A 22300-nucleotide genomic window follows, 5' to 3' on the forward strand; every position below is an offset into this window, starting at 1 on the left:
GATTTCGACAACTAGTGGTTGGATTATTTCGGTGCCCCGGACGGATTAAAATGTCCACCCGCTCAGCGCTCAGTTCCTGACAGGATATCAAACTCATGAATGCCTCAGCTGTACTTTGCATTTAGTGCATGCTGATATGCCAGCATACCAACAAACTGTAAGAATGTTACCATGACAATCTGACAGTTTAAATGTGAGTTTACCGCCTGTATTGCACTATTATTAGCTTTCAGCTCAAACTGCAAAGATGTCGAAAGGCCGTCAAAGTGGAGGACGGAGCTGTCATCTTTGATAACTTAAGTAATTATGTAAAGATCGTGAGCGAGAAGAGTAACCCTACCGTCTCTCAGCACACCTGGCAGATCACTATGTGAAGCAGATGAAAATGTTGGATTGTCTGTTCTGTAAGATGCGGACCTCCCAGTGCCGATTTCACTGTTCGACTATCTGACAAGAACTTTGACTGAAGCATACTGACGCCTTAAGTGCAGCTGTAGCAGATAAAGTGCATTGAGACTTAGAAAAAAAAAGGAGCACTGCTTGACTGATAAAAACTGAGCTGAGTCTGAGATTTCAGGAGATAAAATCTTTGGATTAAAGGCCATCAGAACATTTCCTCAACCAGTTTCCTACTGTAAGAGTGTTCAGTATTTCCTGCCAAAGTTGAACACCTTTTGTTAAATTCACTTCGGAGGTTTTTGGGTTTGTGTTTCTGGTTTCTTGCTTTTCCCAATGGTTGGAAGTGGCCCCGGCTTCACCTGCACTTGACAGTGTTCAGAGCCCAATACACAAGAAAAGAAAAAGAACAGAAAGAAACTTGAGGAGTTAAAAATACATTTCGGGGTCACACACACAGGTGATGTGCAAGCTGTTATGCAAGTTGCCTGTTTAGACAGCTGTATTGATTAAAATAGAATCTGCCAGGAGATGGACGACTGAAAAACACTCGACTGATGAAACGCTGATGTTTTTTTCCAAGCTTTAACCTTGATCGTTGCTTATATAGTCATTAATATTTATGGAGAAGTACTTTACCGCTTTCAAGGATTTTAACATGACCTTTCCTCCAGGCCCAACTTTGAGTGATTTCAGTGTTGTGATGCCTTATGTGCTTCTGATGTATCGTGATACCTCAAGAAGCTTCAAGATTATCTTCTCTGTCCCCAGGGAAATTTATCTTGCACATAACGGCTGCCATGAGTACATCCGAGTACATGCAACACTGCCCGTCATTTCACACTCTCCTTATGTCCTGAGTCTGGCAGATTTACTGACAGAGGGGTAAAAGAGTTAATGGACCGATTCAGGTGTCTTTTCCTGTATTTATCTGGAACCCTGCAGTGTCGTCCTGACGGGAGCAGCTCCTGTTCTGAATACAGGACACAGGAGAGGTCAGCCATCATTTTCTGAGCCTGTTTAACCATAGTCTTCTCGCCTCATCTCATACCCTTGTAGGAACCATAGGGCATAGGAACCATGAAAATATCTCTCTAAAACACAGACTTTTAAGGATGCCAAGCATTTGAGGCAATGTTCGTACTGCCAGCCCAAATCTGCGTTTTTTAGCATATCCAGATTATATTCAGATTGATTTTCTTTTTGAAGTCTGGACCTCCAAAAAAATCACATGAAAGGCAATTTTTGCAAATTGGATCCAAACCACCATTCATTATTTTTTTTGGAGGTGGTTTGAAATGTGATTCCAACAACACTTGTGGAAGTGCTTTGGAAGACAGCACAAGAAACAACAGTCCCCGGACAGTCCTGCTGAAATAAACTGTCTGCTCGGCAACTTGACAGAGTGATCGTCTCAGGGGGAAGATGATGGACCTCGATCAGAGACACTATCAGAGCGGAGACAAACCACTTGAAGCGTTTTGAATGGAAAACACCAGAGATGGCGGTTGTTTGACACATTTATCACAGCACGGGGAAAGAACCAAGAAAGATATCGGCTAATTGCGTTGGTGCATTGATGGTCATGCATAGTTGGCATTCAATAAAGACATCTGAAACCTTATTTTTGGGAAAAGTTACTGAACTTTTTCAGCATTTTTTCTCAGATTACACTGCTGATTCTACAGTATACACGCATTTTTTGTGTCCTGGTGACCATTGAAGGTGAGGTTCTGGCCGTCTCCCAATTTATTTGGAGAGGGTCCTGGTCTTGTTAGCTAGAAATAACTGCCTGGGGATGTTGCCAAGATGGCTGCCAAATCGCAAGACTTGCCTAAAAGTACTTTTGTCCCTATTCATCACGCTTCTGTGGAGGAAAGCTGCATCCCCAGTGTATGTAATGACTGATGCCTACGTTGTCACCGCAGCAACCCATGCAGATAGATGGGTGATGTCTGGACTCAAAAATACGATCTGATAACGTACAAATAACAGTGCGGACAGTCCGTCTTAAACATTTGATTTGAAAAACAAATCTGATTTGGCTGCTGTCTGAACAAGCACTAAAGGGCACCAAAGAGACAACAGAGATTTTTAAGATCCTTTTTGTAAGAAAATGTGACAACTCGTCAGAAACTGACATTATGGGATGGCGACCGGCCCGTCCTACAATCCCAAAGCTTCGGTTTTTGAAATGTTGGGAGACTCAGAGTGTCGTTAATTCACAAGTTGGTAATGAGACTCAACTTTTCTTACAAATAGGACCTTTCCTAAAGTGAATCCAACTTTCTCACGATGGTGCACCACCTCAAAACCGAGAACGCATCACTATTTCTAAGATTTGTTATTTCCTCAGCAGAAGAGTTTCAGATGCGCCTCCCAACTCTGCAAAGAAGGACGAGAAACACTTCTCTGAGCTGCAGCTCTTCATTATGCCTGACCGTGATTCAGTCAAATGGTTTCCCAGCTGGCCGGGCAGATGTTTTGCACAAGGACACTTCCACAGAGACAGATACTGATTGTTGCTGGTGATATGTCCTTTGACCTTGTTTTACGCAAAAAAAAAAAAAAGAGCATCCTGAGACTGATTCACATTAAAGGAGGACATTAAGTAAGCAGAATTGCAAGCAAATTGGTGTCTTGGAGCTTTTGAGGCCTTGATTACAGACTATGACATCTGAGAAAAAGCGAACGCCATTACCTCAGACCCCTATAGATCCATACATCCTTTGAACACCACATACCCTTCTCCAGTGCTAATTATATGTTGAAACATACCACATGGTAAAGGCAATCACAAATGCTTGATGGATGTGCGGAGCGACATGTTGCCATGGTGCTAAGATGACCAAGGTAGAAGACATAAGCTTTGGGTGTGTGATCGATAGCTGTGCGGCGTCTCGTTTACATTCGGCTCATTCAGCTGCAGAAATGGCACAAAGACAAAAGAGGGAAATATTATCATAACACTACAGTTTATTCTTTTTCATCTATTAGTGGGTCTCATCATTTCAGAAGATGACAAAGAAATATGCTTTAGACTGGTTTGTCTTCTCTGTGCAGTTCTATCAAAGCTGAAGTGCACTCAGAGGGCCCCCGGACGCTACGAAGTTTGGAAACTAGAGCACAGCGGACTCCCAACGGACAAATCAACAAAACTGGAAAACAACAAAAGTTGTGAAATTCGAAAGCAATAACAAATAAAGGTCTATGGAAATGAGGTTTCTGTTAAAAGCTTCCTAAGTATATTTCCTCGAGCAACTTGTTGCAAAGTTATGGCCGGGTCCTGACCATGCATACAAAAACAGCTTTAAGGAGCCTGCGATAAACAATTTATTTCTCATTACTGGGAGTTATCTTCCAGACTGAGAGGTGAGGAGGAAATGGGACATGAATGCGAAGTCCTAAATATATCCTCTGTGTATAGCAATACAGTTTTAGTGCCACAGTAAAGGTGTTCTTCCACAGTGAAGGCCATAATTGTTAAGTTAATATCCCAACATCTTGAAACAGGGACATACGTCTGTCACATTCTGGCAGTTTCGGACCGATCCCCTCCCACAAATTGCCCCCGGGGTGGACAGAAATACGTAACTGAGGGAAAAGATACATTCTTGTGTCATGGATGAGGTGGTGCAATGTCATCCCAAGAATAATAAGAGCGTGCCTTGAGCAACCCTGAGTCTCAGTAAGGTGCAATCTTATCTGTCAGCCCAAATCTTGTCTGTCAAGCTGTGTGTTCTCTTTGCATCCCTCGAGACAAACTTTGTCCCAGCAGATGAAAACACGTAAAACCTTTTTATCATGCTATTGTTAAAGCAGATAATCAGTCAGATTGGTGAAACGGTTTAATGTGACAACGCTCAGCTGCAAATGGAATTAGTTTCAGTCCTCTGTGCTCTCTTATTAAAAAGTTTATTTGATTTTATTATTTGTTCATAATACTGAGTGCAGTGATGATACAGCAAGAAGTTAAAAGCTGAATGAACTCTTAAAAAAGAATAACTTAAGATGTTTTTTTCCCAACTTTCAGTTTGACTGTAGCTTATTTAGTCATGAATGTTTGATGTTGTAGAGAATAGTAAGGTTATAATCCTGAAAATTTACATGAAATCAAACCTTTGTAAATACACTGAATGGCCGTTGCAGAAGAGACTGCTGAGCATAAATAGTATCAGTCAGTAATTATCCCTTTTATTTAGTATTTTTCAGTTTTCTTGTGCTCTATTTAACATACAAAAAATGAGAGTTCTCATCTCACTCTCCACAAGAAAATGAATCAGTGAATTTAGTTTTTTAGCGGCAAAACCACAAAAAAAAAGACCACTCTTGAACAGTGGTCTTTGGCTTGACACCACCATCCCCTCTGACTTACAACGTGAGAGTCAGTTCATATACATGTAAACTTCATGTTGTAGAAATCTTGATATGGTTCATATGACACGTACAAATTACACATTTCTTATTGCTTCATAAAGAATTTCCCAGCGATAATTACATTAACATAAACATGCTTTGTGGGTTTGCTGTGGGGCAGTGATTGATGCCCCTTCAGCCGCTAGACCTATATACTGTGATCGCACCACATGTCTCCTGGCCTGGCATCAGCCACGTCTCTGGATGTCCCCATTTTTAAAAACCCATTAACTTAACACCGCTCCGAAGCAGGTCACCTCCTTTATTGGCTACACTGAAAATCTGATTTACCAAGCTGCTATGCTTGTCAGTTTCTGACATCATGTTATTGAAAGTCTGGTATTGATTTGAGTCCGATGTCCTCCAAATCCCAGAGTCATGTATGGATAACCTTTACACGCCTGCCATTAATCTCTGCTCGGAGAAGGAAAGTGAGTGTTTGGAGCCTTTTGAGAGCGCACAAGTAAATAATTTGTGTGTGCAATCTTCTTTCTGTCTTCCTTCTGCGTAGAGATTGCCAGGCTTGGCATTAAAAGCCACTCCGTATACAAATCAATACCCTTCATGCAGCTGGAAACACATATGCACTATTCAAAAGTCATTACTACTCACAAATAGGAATATCACTTCCCATGAAGTCGGGTGTAATCAAGTCAGAAATGGCTTTAAGGCGCCTGCTTACTTACAAACTACCACCCACAGAAGTGTAAATGATGGTGAGTGAGGGTGACTGTCTGTCTGATCGTGAGCCTGAACCAGAGCAGGCGGTGGGCACCGTGCAGGCTGTGAAATATGGTGGGGGGTTAATTGAACATATTCTCCTACCGGCACCTGTGGAATTGAGATGATGATTGTAGCTTTCTGAGATGGTGTAATGACGAACTGCTCCCGATCCTGTGGGAACGCAAAGTGCCTGCTCATGTAAATGTGATTAATGAAAAACAATCTCTCTTCGGGGTAACCCGTTGATCGGTGTGGTGTCAGAAGATCTCATTAAAAAGCAGATGACTGTAGTTAGGATGTTTTTTTTCTTAGAAACCTGAGCCCTGAAATGAAGTTAAAATGCCAAGTCTCCTGAAGCTTTCATCATCTATCAATTGTCAAGGCGGCATAATTCACTAAAATCATCACAGAGTTGATGAAATGATTCAGCACAACCCAATCCATGAAGTTATAGAGAGCTGTTACAGAGCATGGGGATGGTTATCGCCTTGCTCAAGGACACTTTGATGCGGCTTCACACGTTTCTCCATTTCAGAGATTCAAACCGTGACCTTCCTTGGCAGTCTCTCTGCCACCTGCTACCCGTGCCCTCCAAATGGCCCAAACTGTCCATATCCATGAGACTATAGAGTTTGAACTGCAGGGAGGGGTTACAGCTAGAAATGATTCAGGACGACCCGAACTGTCATATGTCATAAATGGTTTTGTCATCCAAGGCCAGAGTAAAGTTTTTGCCCTACAGAAAGGTTTTTCAGCACAGAGAGTTGCACGGGAGTTTCTTTTTTTCATCAAGTGCAGGAAGCCAGAAGCTATCTCAAATTAACAGTTAAGATTTTGACATTGCTTAATTGATTTGCTGCACCGCCCTTTAAATAAAAATGATTCACCAGTGCCTACCATGTTTTTTTCTTTTTTGAGTATTTTCAAGTCCCAATTTTCTGTTTTGCTGTGACAACGCTGTGCTGATTGTCGCATTAGGTTTAGGCACAAATATCACTTTGTACTTCTTGTTGGGAATGTGAGTGGTTGCAGGCCTGGAGCCACTCCCTATTTAAGATGGCTTCTCACTGTAACAAGCTATTTGTCTTATGCAGATCTTGTAACGAGACCGCAAACACATTTATTTTTGCAAGTTAGACAGTGTGCAGGAGTCTGCCTGCAACTTAAGGTTCATGTTTTGGCTTGAAAAACCTGTTCTGTCGCCACAATCACAGCCGGAGAAGTTCCGACTTCTTGTGAAAAATATATATTTTTTGGCACCAACAACATCAGCCGTAAATTGTCCCAGGTCTCCTTAAAAACATTCAGTGGTTTGACACTTACAAATGTAGAAACGCAGTCCTGAACTGCGGTCACTGGCTTGGCAGCGTTTCCCGTCTCTAACTCAATCACCACCCCCTCACCTCCTGAGGTTGTAAACACGTCATGTGAAGGTTTTATGACACAATTTGTACATGTTAGAGGCTACGTACCTTATTTGAACATATAAGATGGATGCTTGAAAACTGAATGCTCTCATGGTTTTTTACTTTAAACTGATTGAAGTCTGGGTTCTCCCTCAGGAGTTACATTTTTAGGATTTAAACTAGTCTGACCATGTCATTAAAGCCTCAGCAATCAAGATTTTTATTTGAGCAATTTATCAAATGGACACTGGTAATGATAAACCCACAGAGAATTTTATCACTCAGCTCTGCAGTTCAGCTCTCTGAAGCAAATTTACTGCTCTCATCAACCTTGCTTAGACACAGCAAGCAGCTGTTTCCATCAAAACTCTAATAAATCCACCACACCCTCCATTTTTGATCACCACTTGGCCAAAAAAAACAACTAACTTATCTTTTCGAGTATTGCAATTAACTGAATTTAGTATCAATGTACATGAATCTCTTTGTATAGTCCAGATTGATTTTATGAGCACCCTTCAATGCTTTTACTGCCTTTCAACTATTATTTATGGTTGTTGTAATGTCGGGTTACCAATCTTTATTCTGTTATATCGAGTGTCCTTTCAGCGACTCTAGCACGGCACATTTATCCATCTGGAATATTAGCAGAGTAGTATATTATTGCACAAAGCCAAACGTAAAGTAAATTTAGCTCTTATAAAAACACATTTTTGACATCTTGTCATAATTGAGACATACTGTACCTATTAAAAAATCCATCTGAAGTGATAACAGAGTGATTACTGTCAGGAGATGGAATTACATTTGGGTTTTTGAGATGCCATTATAAAGATAATGACAAAAACAAAACTGACGTTGGTTTCTACAAAATGTTTATGGCCTGACTTCCATAAAGGAGATGGATGGGATGGTGTGAAGTGTGAAACTGTTTGTGGCAGCAAAAGCCGGATATTTTTATTGATACCTCAGGAGATCTCCAGCCGTGTTTGTGACGACCAAAAGAGGTATTTCAACCCAAAACAACGATGTTTTCCTAACCCTGACCAAGTGGGGTCTGTGCCTAAACCTAACCAGAGCATTAACACAGCATTGTCACAAGACAAGATTGCCAACATTTACTGTATGCTGGTATTCTTTTGAGATTATATGGTGTTAATGTGGTGAATCAAATTACAATCAAACAATTAGCACACAGTGAACCTGGTGCTTTAGGGGACCCTAAGAGTTTGGGACCTTGGTTATTCCAGTAACACCACAAATCCTCAAAATTTCAAGTCACCGAAATACAAAAAACATATTTTCTCCTTTCACTCCTACCTCTTGTGGTTATCAGTCTTGCAGATAGTTTTTGAATTTTGCCTCCCCAGATTTTAAGATATCCATCTCCAAGCAATCTCTCAGATGCCTCAATTCCAATTTAATGGAGGTGAATATATGAATATGAATATAATATGTTTATGGTGCTCAGAGCAGTGAAAAATTGCTTCTGAAAAATTCAAAAGCAGAATCTCTTCTGAGAAACTCTACATTGATGGCTCTCACGGTAAAAGGTTTTCATGAGTTTAGTTTTTCTATATGCAGTTAAATGTGGATATATATTCTTTGTATGGCCATTTTCAGTAAGTAACGGTCAGTAAGTAGCTTTAAGATTATTAGAACCATATTATTCAACACCGTATGGTATTATTATACTAAAAGGTAAATGGACACATTTCTGTATTGCTTTTCTAATACATCAACTACTAAAAGCACTTTATAACACTTGTCACATTCACCCATTCATACACTGATAGCAGAGGCTGCCCCTGCAAGGTGCCGACCTGCACAGTGTTATATGCTCAGCCATTCACACACACAAACACACACACACCAATTGAACAGCCAGCTGAAGCAGTTCAGGATCCTCCCCAAGGATTCATTGATATGCAATCAGGGGATCCAACCACCGACCTTCAGATTAACCAACGATTATCCACTCTACCTCCTGAGCAACAGTCACCGCATTATGTAAACTCTGTTGTGTTTAAGTTCATTCACATTTTTCTCCAATTTAGTAGACATATTTCAAAACTTTGGGATTTCGAATGGGACTTCAAAGAAATGCATGTGACTTTGATCCAAGTCTGGCTGCACAGCATTAGTACTCGGTGCCCCAACAGTGGGTCAGGGAGGTTTTATACTTTAAAATGTTTTTCTTTGCTTTCTTGGTTGTTTGAAAGTCTCTTGAGGCTTCTCATTGCTTTTCAAAGCCTTTTGTTCTCACATCCCACAACCAATCCTGTTCCCTCTAGGTTTTCTGGTAGACACAATATGTGGTCAAACAACTCTCATTTTACCATATTTTAAATAGAAAGTAAAAGAAACAAAAGAAGACTTGTGTAATTTGTGTCTACAAAATGGATTGTAAAGTGTAAATTGAGAATTTAAGACTTTTAAGACGACTTTAATACTATTTGGGTATGAATATTGGGTTTTTGCAGCTACACACAATGGCTTCCAAGCAAGGAGGAATGACATCTACTTCCTTTTGTCTTCCTCATATGAAAAGTCAGGGTCTTTCATTAAAATGTTAATCTTATTTCAATGAACAGATGGTGCAAAGGGCAAACAGTCGGGCTGAACAAACACAGGAGGCCGAACGAGCTGGTCCTATTCCAGCTCCGAGTGTCGCTCTACATGTTAATCGCCGCAAGAGAACAATAGATTATGTTTTCAATGGGGGCAACAAAACAGGAGTGTGATGAGGCGAGCCAAGAAAATAATCAGGGAGATGATTGAGACAAAAGCAATATAGAAAAACCTGAATGGCACTAAACAAGCCCGAGGTCGGTTCAGGATCAACATCTTCAAAACCGGAGCCATGGGGCTGTTGCTGCCTCTTGTCTTGCTGATGTAGAGTATGATGGAGTTTAAAACACCCCTTGCCCTACCTCCATAACCCTACCCTACACCTGGGAGTTTAAGGCGCGATTATGATAACTTTCTGTTCTTTCAATGTATTATGAAATTTTTTTTTAAAACAAGCAAAAAACAATCGGTATTAGTTACCTCGGTAGCTAACTAGCTAGCTAGCTAACATGAATTAGTTATTGTTGATAACAACAATAAAAGACAATAAAGGCCACCCCATGTTGACAGTTGGAAGCTGTGGACAGTTTCTTGTGAATCCTAAGCATAAACCCACTGTCTTGTCACCCATTGGTTTATGGACCACTGACCTGAAATGGGCATTATGGGCTTCACCATCTTGGTTCCTTGGAGCCAGAAATGGAGCTGGGGAGGATATCCTGATTTAGATCTGACTGAGAACATGAGGACATGCCGTGATAGCGTCTTGTCAATCACAAGGTATACATGCCCTAAAGCATTCACCGCTTTATCATCTATTTTACTCTAAATGGGACCATAATTCACAAAAATCATGCTGTATTGAAGAAGACTTGAAACTAGCAATTGTGACCATAAACCCAACTAGTAAACTGTTTACTGAGGTAATAAATCAAGTGGGAAGTCGTCTAATTTTCTCATAAGCGTATATAAAATTGGCTTCTTTTTGAAACCAGTACAGTCCTGGCCATGCAGTTTCAAGGCACTTCTGCATTGGCTTCACTTTTCAGTGTGGAAATGGCGGACCCCTCCAGTAAAGATGGAGAATTTTAGATTAGAGATAATTACTGAATTTAAACAATGTTGACCATAAATAAAAACAAAAAAGGATTTGACTTCATGAAAAGTTTCATAACTTTAACCAAACCTTCACTTTCTTTTTGGCTTCCATGACTTCAAAATAACTTTGATCGTCACAAGCTGCCGTTCATAGATAGGAATCAAGAACTTTTAACATTTTTGGACATAATCCAGGATTTTGCTGTGTCATCCAACATTGAAATTCCTCTCTGGTGATACAGTTGGCAGAAGAAGGATCTTGAAGAATTTGTACTGGGGAGAGGGACACCTCAGCTGTTGTACCTAGGCTGCTGCAGCAGTGACCAGGGAACTGATAAGTGGATGAAGGTGGATAGATGGGTGGATAGTCAAATTTTGTGTCTGCATTCGCAGATTGTCAATTCAAAATAAATCGAGATGACTAAGGGCAGCTCTGCGATAACATCATCAGAAGGCTAAATGGATTGGTCCCTTTTGTTGAGTCACTGCTTGAAAGTTTAACTGTTATTTCAGATCCAGGCAGAGCACCCATTCATCCCTGTTGTGATACAGTTACTGCTCTGAATAGTTGGACATAAAGTGTTTCAACACTGTCAACACAAAACAATGCTGTGCTAAAGGTTTAGGAAACACCACTTCAAATAATTGCTCCAGTGTCACAGAGCTTTAGTGACATTGGCCTTTTAAAACCGCTGCAGCAGACACAAGTTTCTTTTAGTAATGAGTCTTGTATTGATCTCCGACACTGTGCACTCAAACTTCTGTCTGGATAAGCCAAAAGCTCGCCATACTCATAATAGAAGGGCTTGTCTGGACAACCTGCGCTGTGAGGTGCAATTTCTTTGAGGATTAAAAATCCTTTATTTATCGAGGCAATGTCAGCTCACTCTGCTCCATCAGGAAACCTGATCACAGCAAAGAAATTAGCTGAACACCAACAACAAATGAAGTTCTGTGTTTGATTTTGTTTGTTTTGTTCATACTTTATGTTCCATTGGTAATTTTTTTTTATTTCTCGTTAGTGACATTTTACATCAAGATGGTGTCATGGTTTTGTTTTGTTTATATGTTTCCTGTTTTATTTTGTAGTTTTCATCCATATGTGTGCTGTTGTGACTTTCCACTTCCTGTCTTTGTCTCTTTCCCAACCTTTTCCTGTGTATACCCGTGTTTCATTTGTTAATCAGCCCCTGTTTATTTTTCCCTTAAGGTAGGTTTTCTCTTAAGTTCCAATTCATTGGAAGCACGAAGATGCTAGCTAGAATGCTATGCTAGAGGTGGAGCGGCAAGCTAGACGAGACAGGGCGCCGCCAGTCTTTATTTGCATTAAGTTGGATTCTGGCTACTTTAAGCAAATCAATAGCGTCCGGCACAATGCTCCACCACGCCTCTGGAAACTCATGAAACACTTCAGAAGATTAATCATTGTCGAGTTGAAATGAGGACAGACTGTGAAACCAAAATGTGTTTCCGAAGACATTTTAGGTGAGAAATAAGTCATGCAGTGGATGACTTATTTCTCACCTAAAATGTCTTCGGAAACACATTTTGCTGAGCTGTTGGTGTGAGAAAAAGTCTCCAAACAAGCCATTGTGTTGGTCTTGTTTGAAATCCTGGAACAGCAGTCCATGAGTGGTGTTCACCCATGTAAGTTTTTGCGTGGTTGTCAAACGGTCTATGCAAAGCTGGGAAGTGTTGTGTGGCCTAGCATCAAACGACGCCCCTGTGGACATGTACCTTCAGTCTTTGTCAGTTCATCCATTTTGTTCTTGTGTCTCTTTTGGTTCTCGTCTGTTCCCTGGACCACTTTTGTCCTCTTGTTTTACCTGCGTTCATTGCTTGTGTCCTTGTGTTATCCTGATTTGTACTTTCATTCATTTTTGTTCTCTGATTACTTCAGCCCTTTTTGTTACTTGCAATTTGGATTTACAGCTTCTCTTCATTGAAGGTGAGGACCCACATGCAGACACAAAGGAGGCAGGCTGGTCGAAAAACAAGAGTAGGAGTGAAAACCTGTTATCAAAACAGATATAAATTTGCTTCGTTTTGGTCGGCAGCTAAACTATTGAAACCATGATGTGTCAATTAATTAACTGAGAAAACCTGAAAGAATGAGTATCCAACTAATACATGAATGATGACAAAACCTGGCATTCTTCGCAAAATATCAGCTTAATTTATTTTACGTGGAGCCAAAATGCAAAAATCTGGCGGAGACTGATCTGCCTTGGAAAAGAACTTTTATTTTCAAATGCTGGTAAGGTGTCCATTGAAATCCAGAGAACGAAACAAACAGACAGTTAATGACTGAAACAGATAGAAAATTGTAATAATTATTACAAACAAAGTCATTGGAGCCCTTTCGATTTCCATCACAGAAATACACAGCTCACAGACCAGTTCTTCTATAGGTGAAGAAGAAAAAGACATTGACCGATTACAAGCTCTTAAAGACATCCAAACACTTTGATATGGGTTCAGCTAAAGACATCCTACAAAAGAACAGCACAGAAGGCATGTGCATTCCTTTAGGTTGTAAAATACACACTGGCCAGCACGAAGATGACAGCTCAAAACTTCACAGATAGACACTTCTGTAACAAACAAACAAACCTACAGTTGTATAAAAGACAAAAAAACAAGTCTCTAACTAGAGTCGGTCAAGTATTAGTTGCAAATAATCATTTGTGTTTATTTTAACCTGCTTGAACTAAGAGATGAGTGGGAATCACCACATGAGGACAGGTACAGGAAGTTGTCAATCACAGAAAAGCGTGTAACTTTAACTTTTCAGAAACTTTTCTGTCATTGTCTCCTGGCACTCGTTCTTGTCCTTCTCTGGAAAAATCCACCCATCCTGGGAAATTATTCATTAACACGTTTATGACTCAGGATCCGCAGCCCGGCACAGAAACGGGCGAGGCATTCGTTATAACTTGACACTGAGTTCTGCGATGGCGGAGGTGGACAGGGAGAGGACTCGACACTCAGTTTGTCCAGATTAGTGCACAGTGCTATGGTGTAGAAGTCCCCGAGAGTAGGCACTTGGACACAATCAACTTCTGACCAGAAAGGTAACCCATGAGCAATTAAAAAACATGTTCAGTTTGCGTCCAAACAAACAGCGTAATGCTACAATCAGATCAGTTATGGCGTGTTAATTCAGCTATTTGTGGTTTGCTGTTACGGCTCATGAAAACATAAACTATGCTGAATGTTGACAATAAACATAAATACATTCATACATACAGTAAATTTAGACCTCAAAAAGTTCTTTGTGATAACTTTTATTTCACCTGTGCCTTAGTTGACGCCTCCAAGATGTTGAAAACCATGATCTGAACTTCTGTCTGTGGTGTAGTAGGTGAGACTCCAGTGCAAAATTGTATTCCTACACAGTAAACGGTGCATTTTTTTGTTTATAATGACCAATAAAGTAGTGACCTTATACATTTTTGCATGTGTTTCTCAAACCACAAAGAAATTCAAGAGAGACTGCAGTCTATTTTTTCAGGTTATCACACAGGGCTTTGATATTGAATCAAGAGACTGTTTGATGTAAAAGGGGTCACAGAGAGTTGTCACTCAACTATGAGCTCTTTAGTCTCTTTTTAAGCTCATTAAGTTGTTTTTTACGGCCCCCATATTGAGGCTGAGGTGACTCAACTGAACAAATCAACTTGCTTGACGCACAGGTCCACTTGTAAGTTGTTGAGATTCGGGAGGTGTGCGACAGGGCTCCTCACCTCTGACTGATGTTACAATAACACCTTTTCCTGCTTGTTCAGTGTATTTTCAGAGACGCATAATTGCAGATTAACTGTGTGGTTTAGCCTCACTGTTCTGATCCAACACCTTTACCAGCAGCAGCAGGGACAATTTACAAACATCAGGTGAACACATAAATGATCATTTTGCTGCTGTAAACAGGCAATTGTTTGTTAAAAGTATTAACCATGGCACATTTATATGGCAATGATACTGTACGTCCAAAAATCTAAATACTTTGCGGACATTAACCAAGTTCATATAGTCAAAGAAGTAACCATTTTTACGGTGCCAAATTGTGAAAAAACAAAGTTTACTATATCATATCCACCCCTAATTTAACGTCATCACATATTATAGTATGCAGATCTCAGACATGTTAGAGGAAAAGTTCAGCCAAAAATGTAAATGTAGTCATTATCTTCTCAGCCCCATGCAGATGGAAAACAGGGTGAAATTTTGTAGTCCACAAAACATTTCTGGTGCGTTACAGCAAAACAGCAGAAGCATTCTCCGAAAAAACTGGAGTAGATGGGGACTTGTTTTAAAACTTTACAACTAAAAAAAGACCAAGAAATGGCTCCTTACAGCTCGTCCAGCATAATCCAAGTCTCCTGAAGTCCTGAGATCGCAAATTGATTTGAAAAGGTGTTATCTATGCCCTTGACGCATGGTCAAGCTTGTGTACCCAGTTCAGACAGACACTCTGAGCTTAGCAGCCTTAGTGACAGGGTGTAAATAAGGTATTTTTGTATGGAGCCATCTCATGTTTTATGGGGGATGTTTTTAACATTAAAAGCTGATTTATGGTTGCACGTAGGCTCTACACAGAGCCTATGCCGTAACCTATGCAAGTGGGCTTTGCCGTTGTGAGGATTTATACATGCGTGCTGGTGTGTCTGTGTTGCTGGCGGCTGTGAGTCACAGTTGTCTCCAGGCTATTCAGATTTGACAGGCCAAGTGTCTGCAGTGAAGGCTGCCCGTCCATACACACAAAGCTTGAACGACTTGGTTTCAGCAAGCTGGCATTTGCCACCAGGACTTTGGACATCCGGCCTGTTCGCTCTCTCTAGCCCAGAGACACTCCGGCAGCAAAAAGTAGCTCTGGATGAGGAGTAAACCCTAAGAAGAGCAGCAGTCGACCAGTTATAAGGGAAAGGGATCAGCCAAAGAGGGCAATGTCTTTACTGGGGAAATAAGTGGACCAATCCGTCGTCCGGGTCACAGTGACGTGCAGTTACATTTTCCTGGGGAGTTGCATGTCAGGCTACGGCGTAGGGCATGCATCTATGCATAAGTTATGCAGTAGGTACGCCAAAGATTCAACGCAGAAGCATAAATTAACCGTAAGTCCCCATCTACTTCAGCTGTTAAGGAGAATGCTGTGGCGCTGTTTTGCTGTGAGGCTCTTGAAATGGTGAGCAGCGAGTAGAATGAAGACTGACTTTTCATTTTTGGGTGAACTTGTGCTTTAACATTCTTGGCATCAGATGCTAAAATTCTTGTTTCAATCAACTTTTAGATTCACTGACTGCAAAAAGTGTATGGCAACTAGTCCTCCTTAGTCTACACTTTGCGGTGGCAGGACACGGTGGTTGCGCAGAGTAATCGTATTTCCTGGGTCAGTAGTTGTGTAAGGTTTACTGGAGGCAGGGCTGTTACTGATGTGTTATGCAAACTGAATGTTAACGCCTTTGCTTACATCATATATTAGCCAAAGTCTCTTTAAAATGCCCTTTACCTTGACAGTGTGACATGAACATGAATCAGTCTATACAAAGTAAGTGTGAGCGGCAGGCGTCCCCCTCATTCATCTCCGTCCAAATTCAATCACACTGTGGATCGACAGCAGAGTGGGAACATTTATCTCTCCAGTCTAGATCTTTCATCTGTCTGTCTGTTGAATGTGAGTATTTTTTGTTTACTTTGTGCTATTACTGTTGCCCTGTCTGGTTCCAAGTCATTTTTAATAAGATCAAAATAAATGATGTTGAGTTTTACAAAAGATCTCATTTGTGAGGCTGAAAAAATGAAAATGACCCTACTTTAATCACCGAAAGACCTCCAGATAATGTGCTCAACAAACACTGGTGATTATGTGTTGCAACAGCTTTTAAGTCATTCTGTACATAACCACACTTTTACTCACGTATTTACAGACACACACGCACACACACACAACTCCGTCTGAGCCCTGCTAGAGAACAGTGCTGATGGTGTCGAAGTCCTTGCTGATCTGAGAGCTGCTGGGCAGTGACTTGAGGTACTCCAGGTGCCTCCTAGCGTCCTCCTGATTGTGTCTCACATAGTAGATGACGTACGCGATCACCATGGTGAACCACCCGAACATGGTGACGAACATGGCTACATCGGTGGTCTTGTGGTGAAAGTTGCAGAAGTTGATCCCTGAGTCCAGCACCTGGATTACCGGCTTGCCTGCATACTCCTCCTGCACCGCCGTGTGGCAGATCACCTCGTTCACCGTCTCGGGGTCGAGGCGCAGCTCCCTCAGGACCTCCTGCAGCGTACACTCACAGTGCCACGGGTTGTTTGAGAGGCTGATTTTTGCCCGGAGGCGGGCGAACGCCTCTTTGGGGACACTTTGGATGCGATTGTTTGATAGATCCAGGACGAGGAGGCTGTCGGAAACACCTTGAAACGCACCCACGTCCATGGTTTCAATGTCGTTGTTAGACAGGTCCAGCTCCTGAAGGTAGTGCAGCTCTTTGAAGGCGTGGTTTGGGATGTGGGTGATGTGGTTGGACGCCAAAAGCAGGACGACAGTATCTCTTGGAAGATCCGATGGGATCTTCTCCAAGTTGCGAGACATACATTGGACCACGGTCATGCCACTCTTCTCTATACAGTGACAACTCGTCGGACAAGCCATCACTGGTGTATTTGTCAAGAATAATCCAAAGAGCAAGCCCCATACGAGGGCAAAGCAATCAAAGATAGGGGTTTTCCTGGGCATAGCAGGCCCAGATATGTCCTGCATATTCAGCAGCAACCTCCCACAAGTCCTGTCAGGTCAAAACAATCATAGTTTCAGCAGTTTCTTGGCATTAAATTGTTCCGATTGCAGCTTCATTAGCCTTCCAAAATGCTGAAATTACACGTTTATTCGCACCAACACAAGGGCTTATCTTGAGAGAATCCTTCAAAATTGATTTGATAGACTTTCCCGTAATCTTTTGAAATAGATTTCAAAAGGAGCTCATCCACAAAATTGAGCTGCTCGCTGAGCGTATTCCAGCGGGGAACTGTAATCTCAAGGTTTATTGTGAGCACGTTGACAGCCTCAGAGAGTTGGGAGCAGCGGGGTGAGCGACACTGGAATCAACATGTCATGTCGTGCACTGAAAGAAACAAAGAACAGTGTTATTCTCGAGCAGACAAACAAATATTCAAGTCCTTTGGCGCGGCGGGAGATGGCGCAAGGTTGCTGTCAGTGTTCGCATGATGAATCAAACTCATCCCGACAGCGACTCTTGCGAAGATAAGTCATTTTCTAAGTGCACAGACAGCTCGCCTTTGTCTTCCCAAATTGAGCCGAGCGAACGCCGTCCCCACAATGCATACAAACGTATAATGTGATTATAGAGGAGAAATCCATTTCACTTTAGCAAATCTCATAAACCGGCGGGCACACTCACGGGGTCATCGCCAGCATTTTTCTGATTCAGTTAGGGAAAAACCTAATATTGTTCTGCATTGTCTTCTGCGAAACGTTACATGGAATTATTCGCTGACGCCGCAGCACATATCAATATTAATTACATGATTTCATAGAAGAAGAGGACAACAATGAGACAGGCTCATCTCAGTTTGACTCCACCAATGAGGAAAGGCTTTGTGTGTATGTGTGTGTGTGTGTGCACAACTCCCCTCATTTCAAGGACTGCTGCTGCTGCTACTGCTGCTGCTGCCTCTCATTCACCGGAGCATGGTAAGAATAGCTGTGGGCTCTAAAAATTACTCCATCTGTCCTGCAGGAGGATCATCACTTTAGGACTGCGCACCCTCTGGTGGGCTAAATTGATCACACAATGAACCCCTTGCTGTGCTCGAGGTCATCCGCCCCATGGAGCCATGTCTTCCTCCCATTTCTTTTTTTTCTTTTCTTTTTTTTTTCTCTTTAAGCTTTGGCAAGGGCTTCAAAGCTTAAGGCCACACACACACACGCACACACACACACACACACAGGCTACAGTCTTAAATAAGCCCCGCACGTTCTCATCGGTCCGAGCGCAGCAGGAGGTGTGGAAAAGATGTGGCATCTACACTCGCAAGGGCGGCTAAAAACAGCCTGCGGTTATGTTGTGACACCACTATATCATTAGGTTTTATAGTCAGACTCACACATGCATGTTGGAGGCTACTGCAGCTCCTCTGGAGTGACGTTTTAAAACACATTTTAGGCTTAATTTCTTTTGGCTCCTACATGTTTTTTCCACAGTTCTTGCAAGGAAAAATGTGTCGTTTCAGTTCAAAAACTAACATAAAAAATAGAAAAGTGAAATTTTTTTTGGAGCCTAAATAAGGTTCAGGTGGCAGGGAAACCTTAGGCAGAGATTTACATTTAATCCGGGTAATGACGCCTGGATGCAGAGTAAACACACCTATGGTTTTGTAATATTGTGGATTTTAATCACATTAACACGCAGCTCTGTGGTTAAAATATCACACCTGCACCCAAAAATACACATGTGCTAATAAGTCAATTAACGGGTTTACTTCTTGTAGAGGCACTTACCGGGAAACACTTTGAATCTGGAGTGCGTAATTTCATTTTTTTTTATCCATCCTCTGTGGCAGTGGAGCGGAGACACTGTCATATCACATCTGTATCACCGTCGAAAGAGGGTTAAACCTCTCTGAGAATAAAACATTCTTTAAAAAACAACAACAAAAAAGTCCACTCAGCTGCTTCAACGCGTCCACATTTCCGCGCTGCGATGAGAGAAGACAGCGGTAAACTTCCTCAGCGGTGCGCGGGGAAGTTCTTAAATCTCCGACCGAGACGGTTCATATCTCCAAATGTGGCTCCGTGTGTGTCCTCAACACTTGTTGATGAGGATGATGATGATGAAGATGATGATGATGATGATGGTGGTGGTGGTGTTCCGCTCAGGTCTCGAGGAGACGCACCGGTCAGACTCATCACGCGCCTCTATGTCCGAACCGCGCGCGCATGGTGCCAGAAGGAGTCCCGGCTGCGCGTGGATTGGGCTGCTGTTCTGCTGGCAGCTCTCCTCGTACTCCGGTTTCCCCGCCTGCCTGCCTGTCTGTCTGTCTGTCTGCCTGTCTGTCTGCCTGCCTGCCTGTCTGTCTGTCTGCCTGTCTGTCTGTCTGTCGTCCTCCCTGCGCCTCCCCTCTGCTCTGAGCTCTTCTGACAAATAACAAAACTAAATCTGAAAATGAACCCTGATTGCAAAACAAGGAGAAGACATTTATCATGAGAATGACTTTTAAAATGACTTTTTCACCCCAGAATTTAAATGTACTCATCGTCAGCATTGGGAGGGCTTCTTTAAAAATGCATTCCAATATCAATAATGTAATAATCTGTGTATATTTATGGAGGAAATGCCTAAACAAACACACTCTCCTTGTTTTCATGACCTTGTTTTCCTCTGAGAACAGCTTGTTTATTCAGTTATGGAAAAAATAAATATTAATACTACTATTATTAGTATTACTAACTCATTAATATTGTAAAAGTTTTAGTTGGAATTTCTTTCTTCCAATGTAACATGCACTTTCCGCTACGCTCGATTACCTCATAACCTCGAACATAAACAAATAAATACCAGAGAAAAGAAATATCAGAGCAATTACTTTTAAATTCATCTTAATAACATCTAATTATTACATCTTCTTTTCTGTAACCTTACGAGAATACACTCGTCTTTTTCTTGTATCCTGATTACATAATCCCGTTAATCAGCAATCAGCAATTGCAGCATTCTCCTATACAAATCAAGTAGATGCGGACTTGAAAAAAAAAAGAAAATTGCTCAATAAAGTTTGGCCCCCGAGATCCACAATTAATTTGAAAATATGTTATTTACATCCTTATTCAAGCCAAAATCTTCACTGAAGCTGTTAAGCTAAAAGTGTTAGCACCCACTATGTGTTGAGGATGAAACATTTTTTCAAATCAGTTTGGGTCATTTTTTTACATTTGTATATTTTTTACGACTCCATCTACCTCAGTTGTACGACTTTCTATCCGCATGAGGGACGAGTAGATAATGACTGAATTTTCATTTTTGGGTGAAGTGTTCCTTTTAATGCAGGCTTAATGGTGAGAACTTACAAATTGTTAGATGTGTCCAATATTCTGTGAACTTATCCTTTAAATCAAGATTATGTTTGACACCTGAATCAGCTTCGTTCTTAATAAAATCTTCAAACTATTACTTTTAGCATCAAGTGTTTTAAAAATGCGGCGACAAAATGCTAATTAAAAAGTGATTCTGGCATCAATTCTCATGTAAAACAGCTCATCTCCACGTCACACGAGCTGTGATGTATTGATTATTTTAATCAACCCAGGAGCCAAATCAAACAGACTATCAAAGAGCCGGGATGTTAGAGATTTAGGCCGCGCAGCAGTGGATCAAGATGTCAGCTTTGAGTTCTGCGCCGCATTCTGGCGGCAATTACCCTTTTCAAACCGTGGAGGCTTCTTCCACAGCATGAAAGGTAGACTTTCTGTTTTTGGTTTGTCTCTTACTTAACCCCTACATGACTTTCTGGGATCGAATCAACCGCCATGCATGTCTGTATCACCTACTAATAGATGAATTAGTGGCGTTTAATCCAAAAAATGTCTTCTGCAACATCTTCTTCTGTACTTATTATAGAGGCAAACATGTTTCCCACCTCTTGCTGGAGGAGTGTCAACACAACAATGAGTACAATCAGTGTGGTAAATAGGTTCAGATCCCATGTGACCTTCAACAGATTGCTTGTACATGACAGCACATGCAATGGAGCATTCAGCGTTGTTTGTTTTTTTTGTAATTTATGTCATTACCGGAGCTCAAACCGGGGTCGAGGCAGCTTACACAGCAGTTACAATACACCTGAATGTGACAGTCGCAGTTACACAGTGTCACACCACACTTCCAGATAACCTTGAGCGAAAAGAAGTCTGCAAATACGGTGTTAGGAAAATCGAGTTTAACCGACCACTTCGACTCCATTCGAGCTCCCTCATGTGATTCGAATGTAGGTCAGCCGGTCCCGTTGTTCCTGGTGTCGCTTGAGCTGCGGAGGAGGGCAGGTTTTTTTTCAAGGGGCCAGTCCTGCCTTGTGTTTTGTGCCAGCTGGCATGATGGATTGTGCTATATGAACAACTGAGTTCCTGTACTTGATGTGAGAATTGCGAGCTGTAATGCATTGGGGATATGTGGTCATGTAATATATTCACTTTGAGAATCTATATCTCATGGTCAAACTAGCAGCAATCCACATTTTTATTATAAGCAATGTGTGAAATGACTGTAAACAACATGCTGTAGAGATGTTTTTATCTACAATGCATGTAATATTTCATTTACATTACATTCATGACCTGACTTAGGAGGAGGGGATGGACGAGAAGGCTGCCAAGCCAGTGACCAGAGTTTGAGACTGTGTTTCGACATTTGTACGTTTGAAACCGCTGGATATTTGTAAGAAGACTTTGGGAGACTGACACCACCGACTAACACCCATGTGCTCCTCAGACGAGACGATGATGCAGGACGTCTTAACCATAACTGTGAAAAATCCAACAATTTCATTTAATTCAGTTTTTCTTCCTTCTCTCTCTTCTAAAATTGTCTTTTTCTATTGCCATGTATTAAAGTAACGAGTGACACACCTTTTAAATTTTATGCATTTTATTCAGGCAGGGTTTTTATCATGTC

General features: G+C 41.4%; 1 protein-coding gene across 1 annotated transcript; it reads right to left on the reverse strand.

Moving 5' to 3' along the window:
* Window positions 1-15545: 15545 nt before the first annotated feature.
* Window positions 15546-19555, reverse strand: lrrc3 (leucine rich repeat containing 3). Its single transcript, XM_084361362.1, has 2 exons — window positions 19135-19555; window positions 15546-17737 (listed from the first exon to the last, which is right to left on the reverse strand). Exon 2 carries the CDS (start codon window positions 17374-17376, stop codon window positions 16576-16578), a length of 801 nt encoding a protein of 266 aa, XP_084217488.1. The 5' UTR covers window positions 17377-17737; window positions 19135-19555; the 3' UTR covers window positions 15546-16575.
* Between the last annotated feature and the right edge of the window lie 2745 nt (window positions 19556-22300).

This window comes from Pagrus pagrus, assembly GCF_965226575.1.
Source record: "Pagrus pagrus genome assembly, chromosome: 9".
NCBI classification, from domain to species: Eukaryota; Metazoa; Chordata; class Actinopteri; order Spariformes; family Sparidae; genus Pagrus; species Pagrus pagrus.